The 24453-nt window shown below is 47.1% G+C and overlaps 1 protein-coding gene across 9 annotated transcripts in view; it reads left to right on the top strand.

The window, feature by feature from the left end:
- MTCL1 (microtubule crosslinking factor 1) overlaps positions 1–22085 on the top strand; it is a 133747-nt gene extending 111662 nt beyond the window's left edge. For 5 of the 9 annotated variants that reach the window (XM_058556692.1, XM_058556691.1, XM_058556696.1 and 2 more), the window contains 6 exons: positions 3254–3508; positions 8455–8751; positions 10696–10727; positions 14143–14241; positions 14331–15870; positions 21363–22085. In XM_058556692.1, the coding sequence (XP_058412675.1) occupies positions 3254–3508; positions 8455–8751; positions 10696–10727; positions 14143–14241; positions 14331–15870; positions 21363–21557 (2418 nt within the window). In that variant the 3' untranslated portion in view covers positions 21558–22085. The other 4 variants (XM_058556695.1, XM_058556698.1, XM_058556693.1 and 1 more) reach the window with 3 other exon arrangements.
- The last annotated feature ends 2368 nt before the right edge of the window (positions 22086–24453 follow it).

Raw genomic sequence — 24453 nt, 5'->3', positions numbered from 1 at the left:
CAGGTGGGGAGGAGGCACGCTTACTCAGATCCACAGTGGCCCTCATCCAAGAGCAAGGGCTCTGAGGAAAGAGCAGGAGCGGCTGCCTGCTGTGTCTTCCTGAAGTTCCCAACCTTCCCCAGACACTTTCTTTTCCCTCATATTCCCTCTCCCAAGTGAGAAGCACGGTCCCTGCCAAGCAGCATTTTCAAGTAGCGTGTATTTTCCATTCTGCGTGGAACAAGGTTGTGTTTAGCCCCGTCGAAGCACGGCCGCATGAAGTGGTGATCAGAGTGTGCTGACACAATGCAAACAGGAGCAGAGAAAAAGCAAACTGGTTTAGTTATCTCTGAAAGAGGTAAACGCATGCTTTCCTTTAGATTTCTCAAAATACTGGAAAGAAATTGTAGACCTTTCACTACATGCCCAAGAAGTCCAATCGGTTTCAGTGTCCTTTTTACACCGAAGGAAAGCGAGGCCCAGAAGGAGGGGCTGATCTCAGGTCACAGTCGTTAGTGCTCCAGTGGAGAGGACAGTGGGCTCTTGCCTCCCGCCTCCCAACAGAGCAGACCCTCCTCAGAGGTTGTAGACTGTGACCATGGTTGTTAAGTTCAGACAACCAGAAGCATTCTTTTCTGAGTGTTTACTCCCTGGAAAGCCTTAAAAGCAGTGTCACTTCCTGCACCATGTCTGCTTGCTCAGGTTGTTTCTCTAGGTTTCTTCCAGCCCCTTGATCCTGATGAGGGAGGAGAGGTCTGTGCATCTTTGATAATCTATTTTTTAGGCCCTATTTTGAGGCTAACCATAAAGCAATTAAAATTTTGTATGAATCGGCTCAGTCATGAACCAAAAAAACTGCCCAGAAAGGAGACATCTTCCAAATGGCCTTGATAAAAGATGAAAGGGCCTGTCATGTCAAAAGAAAACAGCTCCCCTGGTGGCCACAAGTTCACTTGCATTGCAGCCTGGCCCAAGGGAACAGTGGTGTCAGGCTCACAGCTCTGGATAGAGCTGAGAGACAGCCTTCTCTGCAGAGGAAGAAGTAAAGCATAGCAAAACCAAAGTCCAGGCCAGGCCTGTCAAATGACGGAGCCACTAACCCAGTTATGAATCCTGCCTACTGCCTGGTAGGAGATTCCTACCAGATGCTCTGTTTATCTTTGTGCACAACCTGAAGAGTCAGCTGAGGAGGAGAAATGAGTAAGGACACTCTGATGAGCTGCCTTTAAACCTACTTAAAAATATGTTTATGGGGGAGAAAGCTAAATATTTTCAAAGATGTAAGTATAGCCAAAGAAAGGAGGCATAATCTTTGATGCGAGCCAGTTTCAAAACGTTTTGTCTTTGTTTTAGAGGAACCTGGTATCCACCCACACATTTGCTACAAATAAAGCCTCAGGGAGAGTCACTAAGCACTGAGAAATAAAGCTAGGACTTCAGGCCTGGAAGCCGAGTGGTAATAGGCAAAGATTCATCTTTTGCCCTAATTGTTTAGAAAGTTTCTTAAACATTTGCAGCCCAGGAAGCAAGGAATATGGGTTGATGCTAGTTCATTTATAATAGTCCCATCTTTACCCTCTTCTACTTAAATGCAAAACAGTTGAATTCTATCAAAAGTTAAGTATTTTCTCTCAGTGGAGGCCATGTTGTATCAGTTCAAAATCTATGATTCCTTTAATTGCCTTCTAAGTCAGACCTTGCTCTAAATGCCAAGGATCCAGCAACAAATAAGATATTTCTTGAAGGGGCCCTCAGTGTGGTGGGAGACCCAGACAAGGGTTATCATTTCTAATTGTGTGTTAAGTGCCCTGCCAGGCCTGTACACAGTGCCGTCGGGAATGGGGGTGTGCAGAGCACACACCTTGGCTTCAGGGCTCAGGGAAGGTTGTTTGTGAAAGTGCTACTTAGAATGAATCTCAGAGCATGACTAGGAGTGGGAACATGGAGAAGGAGAGAAGGGTGTTTCAGACAGCAAGGGAATGTCAAGAAGAAAGGAGCAGGGCACATCTGAGGAGCTGCACCTAGTCAGGGATGAGGGAAAAGAAGAATGTTAAAGAATTGAAATGTTAATCCTGATTTTATCATGGAAGTAAAGCATTTTGATTTGCATTTTAAAAAGGTTCTTTTGGATTCCAGGTAGAGAACGGATTAGAAACCATAAGAATTCAACAGATGAACATAGGTCCATGGGTAGAATTCAGGGACCTGCTGAACTAGAATAGGAAAAAGATACATCTTTGTGTTCACTAACCTTTCATTAAAATTTATCACGTTCTCCGTCTACAGTATACTCCTGATTCTGTCCTCTATGCTATTGTTATCACAGTTTACTTCTACATGTTCTGTAAACACACCATCATTGCAACTATTTTTTGCTTTAGACGCTCAGTGATATTTTAAAGCAATCAGGAATAGAGAAAAGTGAGTTTTATGTCTATATCTATTTATGCCATTTCCAGTGTTTTCATTTTTGGTGTAGATCAGAGTGTCTGTTGGTATAATATTCCTTCGGCCTAAGAACTTCCTGTGTTATTTCTTGAAATGTAGGTCTGCTGGCAATGGTTTTATTCAATTTTCATTTGTTGAAAATTTTCTTTCATTTTTGAAAGTTATTGTTGCTGAGTATAGCATTCTATTGAGGTTGACATTTTTTCCCTTCAGCCCTTTAAAGATGTCACTCCATTGTCTGCAGATTCGCCTGGTTTCTGAGGAGAAGTCTGCTGTCACTCTCATCTGTGTGCCTCTGTGCATAATGTGTCTTTTTTCTCTGTCTGCCTCAGAGATTTTCTCTTATGTTTTCAGCAGTTTGAATATATGTCTAGATGGGAGTTTTTTGCTTGTTTGTTTCTTTTTGGTATTTAACCTCCTGAGTGTTTGACAAACATTGATTGCAGACATCTAGGTTCCATCACTGCCCCATCACTAGACATCTAGGTTCCATCACTGCCCTGTCACTAGGTTCCATACTCAGGATATAGGGACAGATGTGCCAGCCCTGAAGGAACTCCACAGAAGGATGGCAAGAGGTGGCAGTAACTCAGAGTAATGAAGTGGAGCTGAGAAGCAGGCTATGGGCAGCTTAACTTTCTGTGTGACTCTCTGTGTCAAATGTGCATCATTAGGACTTTAATAATGAAAATTGTTTTTTCCATGGGATCGGTCAAACCTTGGTTTATACATGTTTCCAGGGATAATATGTAAGTGTGCTGAGATTTTCTTCACCTACTAATGAAGACTTGTCAGGGACTGAGTTCTAAGTCTTTTTTCTTGACAGCTGGAAGAGAAGACTGAGAAAAACCTGGGAGAACCAGGCACCTCCGCTGACAGCAAAGGGGCATTCAAGAAGGAGAGGGAGACACACCAGAAGCTGCTTGCTGACAGCCACAGCCTGGTCATGGACCTGCGCTGGCAGATCCACCACAGCGAGAAGAACTGGAATCGGGAGAAGGTAGAACTTCTCGACTGCCTGGACAGAGAGCGGCAGGAGTGGGAGCGGCAGAAGAAGGAGCTCTTGTGGAGACTAGAGCAGGTGAGGAGCCCCCGCCCCGGGGGCAGGACAGTGACCTGGAGTCAGAGAGAAGAGAGCAGGTGAGGAGCCCCTGCCCCGGGGGCAGGACAGTGACCTGACTTACAGGAAACAGGCTGCTCGGGAGGTCCTTGCTGCATCAGGATGTCTTAAGGGCTTCAGAGGAAGAGGAGGAAATACTGGGATTTCTCGTATTGGAGACCTAGGCTCAGCCCTCCTATTACACAAATCTTTCCATTGCAAAGTTTGTAGGTGACTTCACTGTGTGTGTCTGCGTGTGGTGTGTGTATGGTCAGGGGTGGGGGTGGGGGGTAACTTTTTAAAGGAATTTAAAGACTAAACTTGAAAGATTAAGTTATTTCATGTCTTATAAAGTGATTTCTGCCAAAAGGCAAACTAACTTTTAAGTTTGGCACTAAAGATGTTGTCACAGTGACTGCTTCAGCTTGAATGGAATTGTTGTCCAGGAGTAAAAAAAGTGCTGAATTAAGTTGGAAGTCAGGCTGTTTGCACCTGCTGTAGATATTGCTGAGCTGTAATTAGATAAGACCCTACCAGGGGAGGTAGCTGGGAGCTCAGTGTCTTCAGCTAAACAAACAATTCAAGAACTCAGATGAATTCACGGGGTGAGGGGGAGTTGTTTTTCTACTGCCCAGATAATCATTCTCTACGTTACGTCAGACTTAGGACAGTCTGCACTGTTGGGGTCGTGCCAGAGGGAAAATTAAATTTTCACATTAAATTGATGAAGGTTTGGAATTCCTCCCTGGCCAAATTTTTATATAGCATACATTTTATTTCTTTCAGCCTGTCACACTTAAAAATTCATGAGGCCTCAAGGAAATGTGTTAATCAATAAGAAACTGAGTTCAGGAAAACATAACCTCATTGCTCTATTATAAATACCCGTACTGCCTACATTTATGTGGGAGCCTTTTGAAAAATGTGCTCTGTTATCCCCAGCCATGGTACTTGTGTTACGGAGGTGCGGTGCATAGGTTAGTTTCTGCATGCCGTTGGGAAGTAAGCTTAGAAGGGAGCCTTTGGCTGAGAAGCTGTTGAGGAGAAGAGTGCGCACTACGGATGGAAAGGAGCTGAAGTTCTTCCTAGATTTGATTAGTCACACACCGAGTCGCCGTGTTGGTATTTGATGTGGCTCATTTCACAATTCCCCAAATTCTATCAAAGGAAAGTTGGCTACTTCCTTTTCGGTCTAGAAATGCAGCCCTTGAAAAGAATCTTCTGTGTTAAGTCCCCTGTGGCTCCGTGCGCTGTCAAATGGATCAGCTCTTAGGTGGCACTTGTTGGGACAGAAGTAATGTGTATTCCTACAGAATGCTCACAGGTTTATCATGTCCGAGTTGAGTTAACCACAGTAACTCCAGACCCCTGGTCACCAGGGAGGTTCCCTCTTGGCGTTCCCTCCAGGATCATTCACTTTGTCTGTCCCTCCCATACCCCAGCAAGGCCATCATAACCCTGCTGTGGCCCTGCTAGGGTCCCCTCTGTCAGCTGTGGGCTTATTGGTCTTGTCATGGCTTCATTTTGGAGGTCACACCTTGGACATGAGTTAAGCAAGTCTTTTAGGGTTTTATTTTGCTTTTGGGAATGAAGAATTTCTAGTAAAGGAAAAATAGTAAGACATCTGATGATACTCAACTTTCAAAGAGTTAATGACCTAGGGATGAACAGTCACCTCATTTTAAGGCTATATTTTGGAAAGATAAGAGTGGGCAGGAGCTGAACCCCATTTCCAAATAGTCAGTCCTGTAACCGTTCACCAGCTGATAGCCCTAGAACTTAAGCCTCAGGGGTAACATCTCTGAGCATAATGGATTCGAGACACATGGGTTCCAGGTATTCATCTGTTCCTGAAATCTGTGTGGTAGATCTCACAGGCTTTGTACAATGATTTCACTGCTGTTTTTAGAAGAGGATTCGTTGCCAGTGAATGATGCTTCAGCTATGCAATTGTGGCTTTCAAAAATAAACCTGGCCTTCTCCCTCAAATATTGGACATTTTAAAAGAAGATTTTATAAATTTTGGTGCCCAATTCTGAAAATTAGGTAAAGCAGTTATAGGCATTCTCTGTAAAAGAGGAAATTGGCTGAAGTGTGTGTGTGTGTGTATAGATAGTATTTGTTTCTCAGTTATCAGGTTGCTTGTTTGCTGAACTTCCAGCCACACATTCCATAAACAAACAAGAAACAACACAAGTGAACCTTCTTCACAATGTATGCTCTAGATATTTGACTATTTGTTGAGCCGTATAACCTTGACTATGATAACCTCATACAGATGGTGAAAGACGTAACACTAAATCCATTTTCCACTTTCAGAACACGTGCTTCATACTTGTCCGGTGTCGTTAAATTCCTACATAATTTTTATGCCACATGAGGCATTTTAAATGATGAATGACTGAGAGTGTGGTTAAGGTCAGATAACACATATCATCTATCTTATCAGCATCTCTTGTCTCAATCCAGATTTGACTGGGTGGTAAACATTTATGGAATCACAGTCCATTTCTCCTTAGAACTCTTCAGTTTCCAGTTAACATGCAGAAGATGTAGGACTTGCAGCCCTGCAGGAAAGCTTGCCTGTCATGCCATTCTCCTTCCAGTGACTTCCTTAAATCAGTTGCCTTTACAACATGAAAAGCCATTCTTTTAAAACCTGTTCGCGAAGTGACCTTTTTTCTTTTCACCAATCCAGGTAAAGTGACACTCTTGAGGGTTTATTGTTTCCTGTATTATTTGAAATGCAAATCTTTTAAATTTTCTATTTGCATTAAAAGTTGTTCTACTGCAAGATTCTAAGTACAGTGGGTGCTGGTGCTGGGTTTGAAATGACTGTCCTAGGAAACCCTATCCTTTTAAGGCCCCATTATTCTGTTACGACACTCCAGAGGCATCTTAGCAGCAGACACCTCCAGCTAAAACCATTCCAGCTCAGTTTTAGGAAACCTAACACTTACCAGCTTTAGCTCACGTTGCTTCTGGCTGCCTGGGTTTATTTTTGAAATCCCTCTTTACTGAGTTAGAAGGTGCTTGTTCATAGCTCCCTCTTAGTCACTCCTTCCCCCTCTTCATGCACACCCTCAGTGCGCATTTACAGCTTCAGATGTGGTTCTTGCATTTTAATTCCTCACCCAAAATAGCTTGAAGATGATCATGTGTTGAAACTAAATTGCACTGACATGCATTAGATGAACCTAATAAAAAGCTTTCCTTTTTATTTTTTTAAAGAAAGCATTGAGCATCTTTTAGAGAACTGGGAAGAACCATGTCTTTGGGGAGGGGGCGTGGAGAGCAGAGGAGGCTGAGCTTCTTCCCTAAGTCAAGTGTGATCCTGCCTCAGACTGGAACATTTAAGATCTGGCTACTTGAATCTCCATCTCTCTTACAAAATGAAGATCATAGTCTGAGACTTTTGTTCCACCACCTCAGAAGTTAGTAAAAATGAGTAAAAGTCCTTTGTCTCCATTATTTCACGTGGCTTTGTTCCTGATGATACACAGGCCACACATATCCAACTTGTAGATGAAGGCTTAAATTAGGACACAAGGGTATCATTTGTGAAAGATGCTTTGTTAAAGAATAAATTAATATGCTTCCAAGAGAGTTTCGGAACTTGCTGGCACTGTCTCAGCACTTGAGGACTGAAAATCTTTCTTCTGCCTTCCCTTCAGGTCAAATCCGATGTCATTTTAGTCATTCAGATAATTTACTTATTCAGAAGATCAGCCAACGGGGTAGAGTGTGTGAGCATGTCATCCAATGAGGACCCCGTTAAAGGTTCATAGGTGGAAATATCCTCAGCTCTCAACTGTGCTTTCTGTGCATGTTTTGAGGGAAAGCAGTGTATTAGGGCTGCTCTGAGAAGCAAGAACGTCTGCCCTGCACGCCATTTCCGGCCTGTTCCTGTGGGTTCACGTTGGCTCCCTTCCCGAAGGGCCTCTGCTTGGTCTAGCTCTAGTGCTGTAAGTAGGCAAGGCACTTACCTGTGGGCTCAAGCCTGAGGGAAAAACAGTGACCTCTACAGTGGGCCGGCCCCTGCTGGGCTGACCTTGCCTGCAGCCCTGGTCCTCCCCTCAACCTGGGAGGGAGGGAGTGTGCTATCCCCATTTTACAGGTGAGCAAACTGAGCTGAGAAGAGTTGGGAACCTTACACCTGTGAGCAAACCAGCAAGCCATGAAACAGTGGCTGTGACTCAGGTCTTCCTCACTCCACGTGGTCCTGTGTTTCCCCCACTACTGCGTCTTGAGTTTACCACGACAGGGGAAAGAAGGGACTCTGAAGGATGTGGCTTACGTTTGTTTGTTTGTTTCCAGTCATGCCAGGTCTTTAATTACCTTTATGGCTGAGTTTTAATCCTCTCAAGCAAAGTATAAGTTGTTTTTGACACCCACTGGTTATAACCCAGTTTGATCACTCGGATTATGTGTAGGACTCGTTCCAAATAATTTGTAAATAATACTCTGTTACTATTAGGAAACTGTGCTAGTTAGGAAAATCAAAGTCACCCTCAGAAGTTTGCTGTCATGGATGGTTTTCCATTGAGTGTGCCTTAAGTTCTGAAGGTAATTACAAAAGAGAGCTCTAAATATGTCATTTAACAATGTGAGATTTTTAAAGAATAAATGTACTTTGAGCATGGTACTCAAAGTTATATGCAATAACATATTCTCGTCAGAAGGAGTTGGCTTGGGTGTGGTTTATGCAGATTTTCCAGTCCAGATAAAATTGTGATTTTTCTTTTTAAAAGCATTTGTAATGTTGTGTTACATTTTGAAACTGGGTTAGACTTTTCTAAGAACATTTACTTCTTACAGTCTTTCAGATGGACCCATATGTAATTCTAAATTGTGGAGAAACCATGGTCTCAGGGAGAACAACATACAGAAAAGTGAGGCTAATTGTTTTCATTTTTAAAACCCTCAAGTTGCAGAAAGAAAACAGTCCCCGGAGAGGTGGCATTTTCCTCTGTGATCAGAAAGAAGGCAACATCCGCCCCTGTGCCCACCCCGGAAGCCCCCACGTGCCCCGTACCCTGGGGATGTGGCCCTGTGTGGACACCGACTCCACCCCATTCGAAGACCGGCCACTATCCAAGCTGAAGGAGTCGGACAGGTGCTCGGCCCGGGAGAACCTCTACTTAGACGCCCTGTCCCTGGACGACGAGCCCGAGGAGCCTCCAGCCCATGGGCCCCAGAGGGAGTTCAGGAACTGCCTGCCCGAGGTCGGCCTGGGGTTTTGGGTCCAGGGGTTGCTGGGAAACTGGCCATGTGGCTAGCAGGCTCCAGGGCTTCACATAGCGCAGCCTGTGGGTTGAGTAAAAGTGAAACCTTCATAATCCAAGGGCTGTGCATGGTGGTCCTAACCCCAGGTTCCTAGCGTGTGCTGTGGTCCTGTTCACTTTACCACCTTGTTTTGGGTTTGGAAATACTGGGCTCATGTCCTGTGTAAAAGGAGCCGTCTCACAAGTGAGTATGCCCAACAAAACTCGGGAGGAAGTAGATCACTCTGGGAAGTGTGGATCTTCAACTTTCCTTAAAATCATAGCACAGTCTTCTGATTCTAGAAAACTTATTAATAACCAAAAAGATTCTGTTTTAAAGAAAGTACTTCACAGTTAGAAATAGCAAATGTTACTAATCAATGACATACTATAAATATCTTATTCTGTGCAAAGGGAAAAAAATCCTACACTGAGAAACCTTATGTAAATTAGGTCAGCAAATAGGTGAGCTGCGTGTGCACTGAAAAGTTCCACCTCGAGGCAGGAGGTTTTCTCTCCTTGTTAAGGCCGGGTTTTAAAAATTGATTTTAGGGATCATTACTTGTGAGTCATTTTAACAATTATACCTATCATTTATTTTTTTTCACTGACATATAATTGACATATAACATTGTATTAGTTTCAGATGTACAACATAATGATTCAACATACGTATATATTGTGAAGTGATCACCACAGTACATCTAGTTAACATCCGTCACCAAACATGGTGACAATTTTTTTATCTTATGATGAGAACTTGTAAGATCTTTCTTAGCCACTTTCAAGAGGGTGGAGGTGGGTGAAATGAGTGAAGGTTATACCTGTCATTTAACCCGTCCCTAACACTAAATAGACTCAAAAGAGTTCATGTCAAATAGTGTTGAAATGTGGGGAAGTTACGCTTTGGTCACATGTCTGTGAAGTCGAGTGCCTTCTTCTCAGCAGTAGGTACCCGGATGACATGACAGTGCCAGTATGCCTCCCTGTTTGATCTATTGGCATCTCTCATGGTCCAATTTCACAGCAGAGAGAAAGCAGACCAGGGTTGGGAGACTGTCTGGTTCTGGCTCTGCATGCTGGGAGCCCTGGACCCCGTGCTGATCTGCACGACGGAGACCAGGGCCATGCTTGCTAAAGGGAAGCACACCCAGCTGTTTACTGTGCTGGGGAATGAAATTCCATTACTGTCGAAGGCTTGCTAGGATCCTTGGTCCTTCTTCAGGACCATGTCAGCATGGGGGTGTTCTCTCCAGAGACAGCCTGTGTTCATGTGGTTCTCTGCCAGCACAGCTATCATTCTTCTATCTAAAGGGAAGTCACTGTAATTTCACCTCTGATTCTAAATGGCAATGTTTAAAACCAAGAAAGCGCTCCAGCCTAAGGCTGTCACAGCAACTTCCAAGTGAGGCTCGGACCAACGGACTTCAGTCTCCTAACCCTTACCCTCGTCTTCCCTTCTCCCCACCTCCCCTCTCTCTCTCATCCTCTTCTCTCTCTCTCTCTCTCTCTCTCACTCTCTCTCTCACACACACACACACACACACACGCACACATTCAGCCGTATTCAGGTCATTTCAAAAGCTGGCTTTGAAATGCATGTAGTTATCGAAGTCTTTTGAGGAAGCACTTCCTCCATGACAAAGTTTACAGCTGGTGTCTCTCCTTCACGTGGGCTCCTCCCTGGACTGCAGAAGCTCCAACCCCTCATCACGCTGTGGATTCAGGTTTATTGTTACTTCAAAGGGCTGAGGGCAGCAGCACTCCCCGCCAGAACTTGGCCTCAGTGTGTATTTGAAGTGGTGTTTTCCTAGAGCAGAAGAGCAAAACAAGTCACTCAGCCCTCTGAAGGCTCCTAGGCAACCAAAATTAACTGATTCAGACAAACTTATCTCTTCTTTATAGGAAGAAGAAAATCCCAAGGGAAATCTTCAAAGGTAAGATTGATGAAAACAGTAGTAGACTACTGAAGTAAAAACCCCTTGGTCCTGAGATTCCATCCTGTCTCTGTAGTCTGTTGTAACGCTATCTTCAGAATGACTTAAGATAAGACTTCTGAATAAGTGGTTGCTTTATTATTATTAATTTTATAAATATTGTATTTTTTATTAGTAGTAACAACTAAGAGACAAGCCATGTGTATTAGTGTTATGGTAAGAACTTTGCAGATATAGTTGTGTGTTGTGTATATAAAGGAATGATTGTGTTAAATGGGTTTTGAAAAGTCTATGGAAACCTCTGTCTTCTAATTTAAAGTCTGGAAAAAGTCCCTCTTGCTGTGCTATGAGACATTTTATATACTGTACATTGAAAAGCTCTACAAGGAGGGTTTATTAAAATATTTCCCATCAGTAATCCTTGAAGTAAATATAAAGTAGTTGATGTTGTTGATGTTAGTAATCATGTATTTTAGGTCATATGTATGATGAGACATGTCTGAAAAGGCATGTATAAGCAAATTTGTTTAAATGGAAATATTAAGAACACACAGCTGAGGGCTGGCCCAGTGGCGTAGTGGTTAAGTTCGTGTGCTCCGCTTTGGCGGCCCAGAGTTCGCAGGTTCGGATCCCGGGTGCAGACCTACACAGTGCTTGTCAGGCCATGCTGTGCTGGCGTCCCATATAAAGTAGAGGAAGATGGGCATGGATGTTAGCCCAGGGCCAATCTTCCTTAGCAAAAAGAGGAGGATTGGCATCAGATGTTAGCTCAGGGCTGATCTCCCTCATCAAAAAAAAAAAAAACACACAGCTACAGCTGAGCAGAAAGTGCGGCGGTTTCCTTTACCCATCCCTCGCCCTCCCCACACGCACACACGTACTTTTCTTTGTAGATGGTACACACCATTGCCCTGCATGCAGCTTCTTCTCAGGGCAATTTGCTCTTCCTAATTTGCTCCCTAACTTTCCTGTGAACTTGGAGTCCATGAAGTATGTCTCCTTCCCGTTCTGCCCTTTGTGGGATTCATCCAACGCCGGGAAGTGCCTGTGGCACATTTCTGTCCTTCGAGCTCTGTCTCGTCCGGTTGCTCTTGGACAGCACAGGGCAGCACTTGAGAGCTCGGCCCCAGAGCCAAACATCCTGGGTTCAGATCCACATCCACCTCTCACTAGCCATGCAACCTTGGGTGAGTTATCTGACTGCTTTGTGCTTCGTTTCCTCATCTGGAAACAGGAGGTATTAGATTTGTTTGCAGCCTAAATGTGTTAATACACATAAGATGAAGCGATGTCTGGCGCAGAATAGCAGTGAGCGAAGTTTGCTGTCATTACACCCTCTCGCTTTCTGCCTTTCTTAGCAGAGCTCCTCCCTGCACTGTAGCTAGTTATTATTGCTTATCTTAATTGCTTCTGTTAATTTCAAAAGTAATCCATGCTTGTAAAATTGAAACAGTATCAAAATGTACAAAGAAAGAAGGTGCTGTCCTCCCCTCCACCCCCTTCCCTTCTAGTGCTTTCCTGTGTTCTCTTCGTGCTTTCTCCTTGTTGCACATGTGTCTGGTTTTTGTAGGTATGGTTTTGTTTTGCTTTGGCCACTGTTAAGGTTAACGCCTCTCCTTTCTCTGTCCACATCATCTCTGTTCCACGATATCCATCCAAGACCTAGAGGCAAAAAGTCCCCACAGAGGTGCTGCTGCTGCTTTGACTCTGAGAGCAGTTCCTGTGGGCAGAAGCAGGGTTAGATGAGCTACATCCAAGAAACGGGAAGGGATTAGGGTTTGGCTACCTGTAGAGCACTTCCAGCTCCCGGTGAACAGTGTTCTGAAGCTCATTGTTAATTCAGCAGCTCCTTGATCAGAGGCAACAAGAGGAAAATCGTGCTTGCTGGAAAGCTTAGGACCTAGTGACAAATGGACCATCCTTATCCTTTCTATTTCCTTTTATTTCCATAGCCAGCTTTCTGTTATTCAGAGGGCCATTGGACAGTTTATAGGTTATTTATAACAAAAATACCACTGACTTGTGCCTCTAGTGAGAAATAACAAGATGAAATGCCCAGTGGTGTCATTTGTAGCCTGCTGTTTTACCCCATGGTAACGACCACCAGCACATGCCCCTAGGGTAAGGGCATTGTCAGCCAAGCCACCTAGAACTTTGCCCATTCTGTGGACCAGTCCTTGTGGTCCACACACTTGCTCAGAGCAGGACCCAGTTCTGGCCTCGCCGTTGTTAATGGGTCCTGCAGAGGAGTGGCCATGCACTCAGTCTGGGACCCCTTCAGCAGGGCCTGGGCTGGTCTAGAACCCTAGGTATTTAGAGTTTGGGGGTGCGTGGTTATTAATATGTCCTATGATAAAGTGGTCTACTTGTAGAGACAGTGAGTCTGCACACGCTTCACCTCCACCACCACATCAGGAGAGATTCCAGACCAGAGGGTCCAGGACCTGAGTCGGCACGCATGGCCAGCCCCAAGCCTCCTTCCTGGCCACCACTTCTTTGCCCTGGCTGGGTTGACAAGCTGTCCAAGCCCTGCAGCAACTTCCTGTCTCAGCATGTTGGAGTCCCCAGCCCCTCATACCGTGCCGCCTGGGCCTGCAGGAGGCAGTCAGTAAATTCACGTCAAATCGAAATATATTGAGTTAAGTGCCAATACACTGAGTCATCTACATCCAAATCCACGTCCATCAGGCAGTAGCTCACCCCAAACTGGCTGTTGCTTTAGCTCTCCTGTCTTCACTCTCCCGTTGTGTTTGTGCATCTTGGCCAGGAGTATAGAAGGAGCAAGAACAAAAAGTAGCTCGGCTATCAAGGAGGAAGCAGAGAGGGAACTGAGGGCACTGAGCCCTGGTGGTGGGTTTGGCAGGGCCGGGTGGAGTTTCTGTTTGAAATGGCGTTTGGGAATTGTTTGCCAACCTGATTACATCTTCCCCTCCTCTCTCTCTTCTACGTCTTTTGTTTGGCCTTTGGACGTTGTTAGTACTTCAGGCCAGTGGAGGATGAGGCTGAGAGTAAGAAGGACTTCAGATGGTAGTTATTTTGTTGGGGTATTTCACTCCCCCAGTACCAGTGGCTGGTTTTGGGTTGGGACTGTGGTGCGGTCATGTCTGTAGCCTGAGCACCTGCCATGATGCCTGGAACTCAGGAGTCTCCCAGTAGGTTTGGAATTGAAGGCACTTGTCAATAGATGGAGAGGCCAGGCCACAGCCAGGGTTCCTGTAGTTTCCCCTCTTCCTGCGGAGCGTCCACAGGCTAAAATGAACCATTTCAAAGTGGGTTTGGAGCTTGGCTCTGACTGCCATGCCCACCTTCCGCTTGTTCCCACAGTATCTAAGGGTTGGCTGTATTGAGTTCTGACCAGTACAAGGCTCCTGGAACACTTCCAGAGCCATCGTAAAGATCTGTTAAACATCCACAGGGTCAGAGCTGGACAACATCAGGCAGCTGGACAGCGAGCGTGCTGGTCATTCAGGTGGAGCCCGTCGCGCAGCAGGCGCTGCTGGTGCAGGCAGGACTCGTGAGCTGCGCCGGGGTGGGGGCACGGGTCAGCGGGCTCCCTGGCTGGCACATGGGCCGCTGATGCCGTCCTCTCTCCACTCTTCCCAGGGCGGTGTCCGTGTCCTCCATGTCTGAGTTCCAGCGCCTGATGGACGTCTCTCCCTTCCTGCCCGAGAAAGGCCTGCCCGCCGGGAGCAGCAGGGAGGATGTCACTCCGCCCCTGTCTCCTGACGACCTGAAGTACATCGAGGAGTTCAACAGCAAGAGCTGGGACGAGAGGCCCCCAGACCCCTGGGCAGACAGGACCGAGGGGGGGCAGGTGGGGCACGAGGCCGGCACCGAGCCTTTCCCTGACTCCTCCTGGTACCTCACCACGAGCGTCACCATGACCACGGACACCATGACCAGCCCAGAGCACTGCCTGAAGCAGCCCCTGCGGAGCCACGTCCGGGCCGAGCCGCCCGGGGTGCGGGTGCTGCACAGCCCACCTGCCGTCCGCAGGATGGATAGCATCGTCGTGGCGGGCGGTGAGGGCAGGGGCCGGCCGGAGCCCGAGTGCCCATTTTCCACAAGCAGAGCCAGAGGGGGCACGGGAGACACAAAGGGGGGCTCCTCAGAACACATGCTTGGCAGGTGGCCTGGGGCCCCCTCCAGACACCCCCGAGACTACGTGGAGGGAGGGCTCCGCCCCCTCGATAGCACCCTCTGCACCCCCTTGGGTTTTGCCTCCCCACTGCACAGCCTGGAGATGTCCAAGAACATGAGTGATGACATGAAGGAGGTGGCCTTCTCTGTCAGGAATGCCATCTGCTCTGGTCCCACCGAGCCTCCAGTCAAGGACATGGCCTGTCAGACCAATGGGTCCCGGACGACGGGGACACAGACCGTCCAGACCATCAGCGTGGGCCTGCAGACCGAAGCCCTGCGTGGCAGCGCCATCACCAGCAGCCCCCACAAGTGTCTCACACCAAAGGCAGGGGGTGGTGCCACGCCCGCATCATCTCCTTCCCGTGGCCTTAGGAGCAGGCAGGTGGCGCCTGCCATCGAGAAGGTACAGGCCAAGTTTGAACGCACGTGCTGCTCCCCCAAGTACGGGTCTCCCAAGCTGCAGAGGAAGCCCTTCCCCAAAGCTGACCAGCCAAATAATAGGACCTCCCCAGGGCTGGCCCAGAAGGGGTGCAGCGAGTCGGCCTGGGCCCGCTCCACCACCACAAGGGAAAGCCCCGTGCACACCGCCATCAACGACGGCCTCTCCAGCCTCTTCAACATCATCGACCACAGCCCCGTGGTGCAGGACCCCTTCCAGAAGGGGATGCGGGCTGGGAGTCGGTCTTGCTCTGCAGAACCCCGGCCAGAGCTGGGCCTAGGCCAGGAAACCAGCCCCAGTTCCCGGGGACAGTCACCCAGCCCCATCGGGGTTGGCTCGGAGACATGTAGGGAGGAAGGGGGAGAGGGCACACCTGTGAGGCAGGACTTATCTGCTCCCCCTGGCTACACACTCACTGAGAATGTAGCTCGGATCCTCAACAAGAAGCTGTTGGAGCATGCCTTAAAGGAGGAGAGGAGGCAGTCCCCCCACGTCCCCTCAAGTCTCAACAGTGACAGCCATGTGGGAGAAGCAGTCAAAGCCGAACCAGGGTCCATGGAGGTAATGCAGGCTGAGTATCCACACCCTCACCCTCCCAGTTCTTCCATTTAAATGTTGAGAGAACATGTTTGAACCTGGGATTGTACCAGGTCATTTGAGTTCAAGAATCCTGGTCCGTATAGGTTCTTGTGAGCTGGGGAGATACAGGGTTTATGGGAGAATGGAATAGGCAGAAACACAAACCCTGAGCTGCTGCTTAAAGAAAATTTCATTTTACTGTTCACAACAATTTTAAATTTGATTCAGGTTCTCTTCTCTGATCTAAGTGATCGATGCTTATCTTTTTAGCTGGGCTTTTCACTTGGGGTTGTAATTTGCCCTCTTTCTGTATGAATTTGTGTCCTATGAATGTGTGTGTGTGTGTGTGTGTGTGTGTGTGTGTATGTATGTATGTATGTGAAGTACGGAGAGTCATGTCAGGGCTTTCTGCATGCTCCACATCTTTATACGTGATGACACACAAGAGGTGTGCTGGAGAGGATTTTGACAGCGTGGACACTAGAACATCTCATCAGGAATTACAACACCTGGATTCCAGTATTGGCTTCAGTATGGAATAGTAGTCTTACCTCTCAAAATCACATACCCGCTCCGTGTCCATGAGTCTCCCTAGCAGTGAAACCAGCTGAGACAAATGGATGAGAGCAAAATCCTGCCTGCAAACGATGTGATGGTTATCATTATCCCCCTTATACATCACATGTTATCACATTACATATGACCACACTTATTATCACGTATTATTATTATATGATTATTATATCCCCTTTAACACTCACGAATCAGGCAACCTTGAATTCTGTTCTGATGCATATCTACATGTAGTCTATTTGTGTCACACCACTTTAAAAGACAATTCCTGTTTCCACTTCAAGAATGTGCAAAATAAACAAAGCCTGATGATAATGCTAAAGGTGAAAACGGTGGTGACCCTGGCCTCGCAGTTCACGGGGTGGGAAGGACACGTTTCCCAGTGCTCCATCAAGACACTGCTCAGTGAGTGATCCCGTGGATAGACTTGAGGGTGAGGCCTGACCTACTGGTAGCCAGGTGGACGGGCTCCGCAGCAGTGGGGTCCAGACACCCATTAGCATTCTCCGGGCTGAGCAGCTCCAGCAGCTGGCAGGGGTAGGGGGGAGGAGAGAAATGCGCTCCCCGGGCCGCCTGACTGCTTTCCTGCCACGGCCCCGGAGCCCTCGCTTCCCTTCTCGGATGAGGAGGGAGGAAGGTGTATTTCCTGTCTGAGCTGATCCTCTTTCTGCCCCCATTTCCCACTGGAGCAAAATGATGTTCGAGTTCCCAGTGTTTAACTCAAAACATAGAGTTTAAATCTGCAATAGGTTCAACCACGTGAAATGGCCAGTGACCTACAGAAATGGCAAGGTTCCACCTAATATAGATGGTCTGTGGCCTACACGTTCCGAAGCTACGGGTCTGTGGTAAAGTTGTTTACATGCTCTGAGAGGACAGATGCTGCTGGTTCAGGGTTATCAGGTGACAAATGTTGCTTTCTGCAGGCTTCTGTTACCCCCACCCCTCCAGGGCCCTCAGGTAAGTGACTCACTGGTTGCAGAGGGTCTTATTTCTGTGAATGCTTTGCCTTCTTAGGGCTCTGGAGGAATCAGTTGAAATTAGGGCTTTGTCCCAAAGCATTAACTGGCTGTGTCTGTGATGTCCATTTATATTAGACACTAAATAGAAATTAATTTTTAGGAACCAAAAAATGTAAAGAAAATGGTTTAATGAGTGAATCACAGCTGTAAGGCATGACAATGCTTTTATCAGTACAAAGCTATGCCCACCCCCCACTCCTATCCTCTGCAAAGAGTCTATTTAGATTTTCTTCTCACTTGGTGTGTCTGCTACCAAAGAGATGATTGACCAGTTTGTAGGGAGCACAGCGTAGTTTCAGGGATTCAGAACCTGCATGGAGCACTCACTGGCTATATTTAAATGTCGTGGGCCCTTTGTTCCTTTTTGTTGGAATTTTGCTTGCTCTGGATTCCAGTGGAATATTCCTTGTCTGAATTGACTTACTGTGTTAGGCCCATTGGAGACCCCTTCCTGTCGCTGCATAGATGATGTAGTTCTGGGTTTTCATCCAGATCACCAGAACTGATTCTGATTTCCCACCCTGCTCTGTGCTCCCTGTGGTGGACTCGCTCCCTGAAGTTCACTTGGACATCTAGACACGGGTGACGTGGGCATTCCTGCACTAGAAACGTGCACAACAGGAGGTCTCCCTTTCTACCCTCACTCCCACCCCACAAGCTACTCATTCCTCTTTTTCTCCTGAAGCCATAGCACCAATTCGGCGATACAAAGAAGCTGTGAGGAGTTCTGGTGTGAAGAGAAAGAATAATCTGGAAATGTAATGCTCTTCTTCCCTCCTGTGTCTAAGTGGAAAATGCGAGAGGAAATTTTTAGTATGAGCAGCGGTTGCTAGATCATTGTGACTAAAACAAACAGGCTGTTTAGTGGGCTCTGTTTCAAATACAACAGTCTTGTGACTCCTGTCTCTCTGTGCGCCAGAGGGTGTATGAAATGTTAAATGCCAAAGGGCAGCTCTGGGAAAAATAGCGGGCGGAAGGGAGAGGTCTCCTGCCGGTCCGTGGTGAGGGTCCCTGCTGGCTCCGGACCTACACGGAGGACAGGCCAGTGTGCCCGGCGTGTACGCGCCTGTTTCTGCGGGACCTCGAGTTTCTCCTGATGGCTCTCCCTGAGCTGCTGCTGGGCTGGTTGAGGTTAAACCTTTACTGTTCTTCTTTTTAAAAGTACTTTCCAACCTCCTTGTTTTTCTTCTCTTTCTCTGTCTGTTCTGTCCAGAACCAAACTGTCTTACTAACTGCCCCCTGGGGACTCTAGCCCTGCCTGCCTCACGCCGTAAGTGCTTTCTTCCTTCTTTCCAAGCTGTCTGGAGAGATCGTTTGTGTCATCAGGGTTGGCACCTGACACTCAAGAATAAGGCCAAATCATCCAGGTAGATGTGCTCCGTAGAGGCAGACACCCACGCTGGCCGGGGTCCACCTGCAGGGACAGGTTGGCAGGCTGGACCTTCCCTTTTGTCTCACCTGAGTGTGGACCGCTCAGTGCAAAGGGCTCTTATGTTGTAGAGACACTGCTGAGATTCCGCTCTCCTGGGCACTGTGCAGCCAGGATGCTTTCAGAGGATTAGAGGGATGTTGGCTGGAGAGGGGAGTGTCTCCTGCACGGAGGCCTAGCCTGGGGGTCTCTGAGCCCAGCGTTTCCCAGTTGGCCTGCACCTGCTCACGGGTGTGCTGAGGGTACGTGTGCACTGCCGTCTGCTGCAGTGAGGTGTGACCATAACGGACAGGCTTCTCTCCTTTTCTCAATAACCACACCAGAAGGAGTAAACCCAAATGTGTCTTGTCCTCCCAGGCCATCACCAGGGGGACATAGTAAGTGCTCAATAAACATTTGTTGATTGAATAAACAACAAAGCTATCCCTGCTACAAAAAATATTCTCGCAGAATTGCCTTCAGAGCCTGAATGGAGGCGCAGGAGAAAATACCCACTTTGTTTTTGATCAAGGATACAGTCACCCACCCACTCATCCACTGGCCTTAACTCCAAGGGCTAAATGCAAAGTACAGTGGGCTCTCAAAGGCTCCAGTGGTGCTTGCTCCCAGGATAAGAGGCCCACATCACCCACTATCTCGGGAAAGGACAGCGTTGTTTGCTTATATGTGCTGGTGTCTTACTAAAGAAAAAGTTCATTCCCTTGAACTGGTGGTCGTACGACATTTCTTCCTGTTGGAGTTCACGAATAGATGCCAGTGAAGAGGTGGCACAAAACTGTCTAATGAAAAACCCATTCTGGTTCAGCGTCATCCAGGTGGAACCAGGCTGCAGTGGCGTCGAGAAAACCTAGAGCAGCAACCTTACCAACACATGACATCCACCGCACATACAACACACTCATACACAGCACAAACAATACACACATGTGCAGCACACACATGCACACACACAACTCTTATACTACCAGGAGCAGAAACACAAAAAGACACAAAACAGGAGCAGATTTCCCAGCCCATGGGTCCCCTCGAGCTGGGCTGAGATGAGGTGAGGACAGCTCACCCCAGGTTAGTTTGCATTTCAGCTATTTCAGTGCTGACATGTTTTCACAGGTGAGCTGTTGCTGCTTGTCATGGTTCCCATTAGTGTAAGTGCTTTGCTGATCAAGGCTCCCCCTTGCCATAAAGTGCCAGCCACAAAGGAGGCAGGGAACCTTAAGAAGTAGTCTCCAGGGCTAATGCTCCTTTTCTGCTGACCCCCCAGGGAGGCGGGGAAACCACCCCACTCCGTCATTCTTCCCGAAGCACTGCGTCTGTGCGCGCTCCAGCGTGTTCCGCCTGCCATCTTCTCCCTCCCTCGTCATGTTGCCCATCAACACAGTCGCTGTCTCTTCCCGCCTTTGTCCCTCTGCTACGCTGACAACACATTCCTCCTTCTGGTCTTGCAGCTGCTTGTCACGTCTCTTTAAATCCTCCAACTTGCTTCCTGACACTCGGAGGGCTTTGTTCCGTGTCATTCCTCATTGTGTGGTTTACCATCTCACCCCTTCATTGTTGGCTATCATTTGGGCAGACGGGCTCCACCCTGTAGAACTCACTGTTTCCCCATGCCACAGCTTGTCACGTTTGTGTGTGCCAGCAAATTCCAACTTTGGGCGTCCTTGTTTCCTTCTGTGCAGACTCAGGACAAGTAGCTCAGCCTTCTGTAAAACCAAAACAGTAGCAGTGGCCCTTGAGTAAGTGTTAGAGGTGACTTGCACCACGGTTGAGTGTGTCTTGCATGGTCTGCTCTTAGAAGGTGTGGGATGCCTGCGCCACAAAAGCACAAGTGCACTTGCACTCCACTTTTTAAAATGCTGCTGCAAGGAAGAGTCATTAAACAAGACGAGATCTAAATTAAAATTCCTGCCTGCAGCCTTTGTTCCTTGTTGTGGGAGTTTGTTTAACCACTGCCAGTCAATTTAAAATAAACAGTAGCAGAGTTCGTTTTAAGGTGAGTCTCGTTGCTAATACAGCTGGATGAAATCATGGGTCTCTTCATGGGCCCCCACCACACCAAGGCACAGGGAGGCTGGCCTCCTAGGACCGGTCATTGTAGCTGAATCGATCTTTCAAGAGGGCCAAGGTGGTGGGGTATGCTGGGAGTATGACATGTGGCCTGTGCTCCAGCCCAAGTCTGAGGGTGTCTGTCAACACACCATCTCATGGCATTGCCATCTTTTCATTATAATTTGATATCTTCCCATTACCATCGTCACTGATTATTCAGGGTGAACTCTTTACATACCATTTTAAGTTATTCTCCATGACCAAAATATAAATTAACGTTCAGAAGTTGCCCCTGGTCTATTATATTTAACTTGAGTCTGTTGAGAAGTGTGTGTGGGGGAGATCACCCCCTGGAGGAACTGTCCATCTGAGTAACCCTGTCTTTCTCTTTCTCGGCTCTGAAGGAACTACCTTGTTCCGCACTAGCTCCATCCCTAGAACCCTGCTTCTCCAGGCCCGAGAGACCAGCAAACCGGCGCCCTCCATCCCGCTGGGCCCCACATTCCCCCATGGCCTGCCCGGCTCAGTCACCGGGAGACCTGACCTCCGTGGAGGAGCTCGGCGACGAGGAGGCGCCCGGGGAGAAGCTCCACCTGTGACGTGATGCAAGTTTGCATGGATTATCGTGGAATAATTCACTGTAATTTGCATAACCACACCATTGTCATCAACCAAACTCCACCCAAAAGGAGAGATCTAGTTTTCCCAAGGTCAAAGAATGTTTTTTTTTTTTAAAAAAAAACAGCTGCTGAATGTTCAACCTGTGACCCTGAGATGTTTCTAGAATGAAACAGTAAATGTGCCTGTAATAACTTAATTTTTTTCATAGCTCAGAAAACTATTTTTGTCTCCATCTTTTTTACACAGTATATTAAACAAAAAAAGGTAAATAAGAGATGAATAAATTTAAAAAATAAAAGTTTTAAAGGTGTACGTTTTAAGAGATTCTGAACGCTCGCACTCTCAATACTGACTGCCTCTGTCAAATTTGCACTGTTACATATGGGTTTGGTTTATTCCCACGTTGAGTTTGACTGTTTTAAGTTAATTTTATTTTGTCAGTGTACTTATTTTTTTAAGAATTTATGAAGTGCTTCAGACTGTCTGATTCAGTGAGCTGTTTGCAGTGGAAAGCTGTGAAGCCAGTGGACCAGACAGATGCCCTATATCCTGGAGGGGACTGGTGTCAGCATTTTGAAAAGGTACCGCGTCCTCAGCTGGGCTGACCAAATGCGCTGTATAATCCACATGCTCTGCTTGACCCGCACGTCTTCAGGTTCGAAGCACTTGGTGCATGTACATCCTGCTGCTGTGGTCTCACCACCGCCTACCTGTGAGTCGTCTGTCACATGGTGATACGTTGTGAATTCCCTCGTACTGTACTTTTATTGTCCTCTTGCATTGATGATAGAACAGCAACTGCATTTTTAAATTATTGTTAAAAGATTAACTGGCAATATACAGTGTTTACTCAAAATTTTCTTGTTTAAGGAAAAACACTACAAAAAGTCATGAAGATACCAAATGGAAACAAGGGATGATGCCTCGGAGTCTGTATGAGACGATGATGAAGTAGAAATAAAGCCTTTACAAGATGGCAGCCTGTCCTGGATCTCATGTTTCACATGCCCTCCATCTTTTCCTAAGGAGTCAAGTGGAAAGTTTTCCATAGCCAGGGGAACCAGGGAAAGAGGGGATCATGTAAAGAGGCAACAGCTGCTGACTTACCCAACTGGGAACGCACTGCGCGTGCGGGATGGCGTTGCAGAGCTTCTGTGCTTGTAGGAGCGTCCTGGGATAGATAAAGAGGCGACTCCATTCTTGCTGGAAAAGCCAAAACGGGTGGACATGGGGCTGTGAGGAAACTGGTTATCCACAGGTCAAAATGTGCCTGGCTCTCCCCCTCTCCCCTCCTTGGGAAAGCGAGAGTGGCCAGTACCTCCAGAACAGGCATCTCCATCCCTGATGGCGAGGGGTGGCCCCGCCTGTGGGTACCTGGTAGAGGAGGAGTTCAAGAGGAAGCGGAGCTGCCACGAGAGCACGAGAAGAGCGGTGCAGGCCGGAGCTTCTAGCTCTGTGTTGCCCTGACTTACAGTTTCCTTCTTATCGAGACAGGCAATGACGTAAGTTCTCTTCCCAGCATTGCCACCGTCGCACCTGTAAACTAAATACTTTCCAAAAAGTGGAAAATAACAACTGTTGGCGAGGATATGGAGCACTGTTGGTGGGAATGTAGAACGGTGCAGCCGCTATGGAAACTGTGACAGTTCCTTAAAAAGTTAAACAGAATTATCATATGATCCAGCAATTCTACTTCTGGGTATAGGTCCGGAGGAATTGAAAGCTGGGACTTGAACAGATATTTGTACACCCATTTTCACAGCAGCATTATTCACCACAGCCAAAATGTGGCAACAACCCTAGTGAAGGGATAAACAAAATGTGCTATGTACATACAGTGGAATACTATTCAGCTTTAACAAGGGAAGAGAATTCTGACACATTGTACAACATGGATTATTCTTGAGGACATTATGCTAAGTGAAATGAGCCAGTCACAAAAATAACAAATATTGTATGATTCCACTTATACGAGGTACCTAGAATAGTCAAATTCATAGAGACAGAAAGTGGTTACCAGGGGTTGGGGAGAGGAAAAAATTGGGAGTTAGTGTTTAATGGGGACAGAGTTTCTGTTTGGGTTGATGGAAAAGTTCTGGAAACAGATAGTGATGATGGTGGCACAACAATATGAATGTATGTAATGCCACAGAACTCTACATACATTTAAAAATGATTAAAATGGTGAACGTTATGCATATTTTACCTCAATAACAATTTTGTGTGTGTGTGAGGAAGATTAGCCCTGAGTTAACATCTGTTGCCAATCCTCCTCTTTTTGCTGAGGAAGACTGGCCCTGGGCTAACATCCGTGCCCATCTTCCTCTACTTTGTATGGGACGCCGCCAAAACATGGCTGGACGCGCGATGCGTCGGTGCGCGCCCGGGATCTGAACCTGCGAACCCTGGGCCGCCAAAGCGGAGCACATGCACTTAACCGTTATGCCACCGAGCTGGCCCCCCAATAACAATTTTTTAATTCAAAAAATATTCTGCTTAACCACCCTAGACATAGCTGTAAATAAACTATCAGCAAGTCAGCAGATACTTCTTTTGTGCCTACACTGTGCCCACAGTAAATACTGGGAGGGGCATTAGCATTCTTTCAGTTAGAAGCAGCCAGTTAGCAGCAAGAAGGGAAGTAGTTGGCCCTCATCCCTGGAAAAGCGCTGGCATCTAGCGTGGTTACAATCCAGAGCCTCCAACAAGGCTGTCAGGACCCTGCTCTGCTCTCCTCTGGCTTTATTCTCAGACAAGCATCCCAAGAGTTGGCAACAGTGGTCCCCAGCAGCGTCTATTAGTTTAGCAACTCCTAGAGGAAAAAGGTGTCTTACCAGTAGCTGCAGCAAAAGCCCCAGGACGGTGAATCTCATG

This window comes from Diceros bicornis, chromosome 16 (genome assembly GCF_020826845.1).
Source record: "Diceros bicornis minor isolate mBicDic1 chromosome 16, mDicBic1.mat.cur, whole genome shotgun sequence".
In the NCBI taxonomy this organism is placed as follows: domain Eukaryota; kingdom Metazoa; phylum Chordata; class Mammalia; order Perissodactyla; family Rhinocerotidae; genus Diceros; species Diceros bicornis.
The sequence above is the reverse complement of the archived record's forward strand: the minus strand, read 5'-3'. Positions and strand labels throughout refer to the sequence as shown.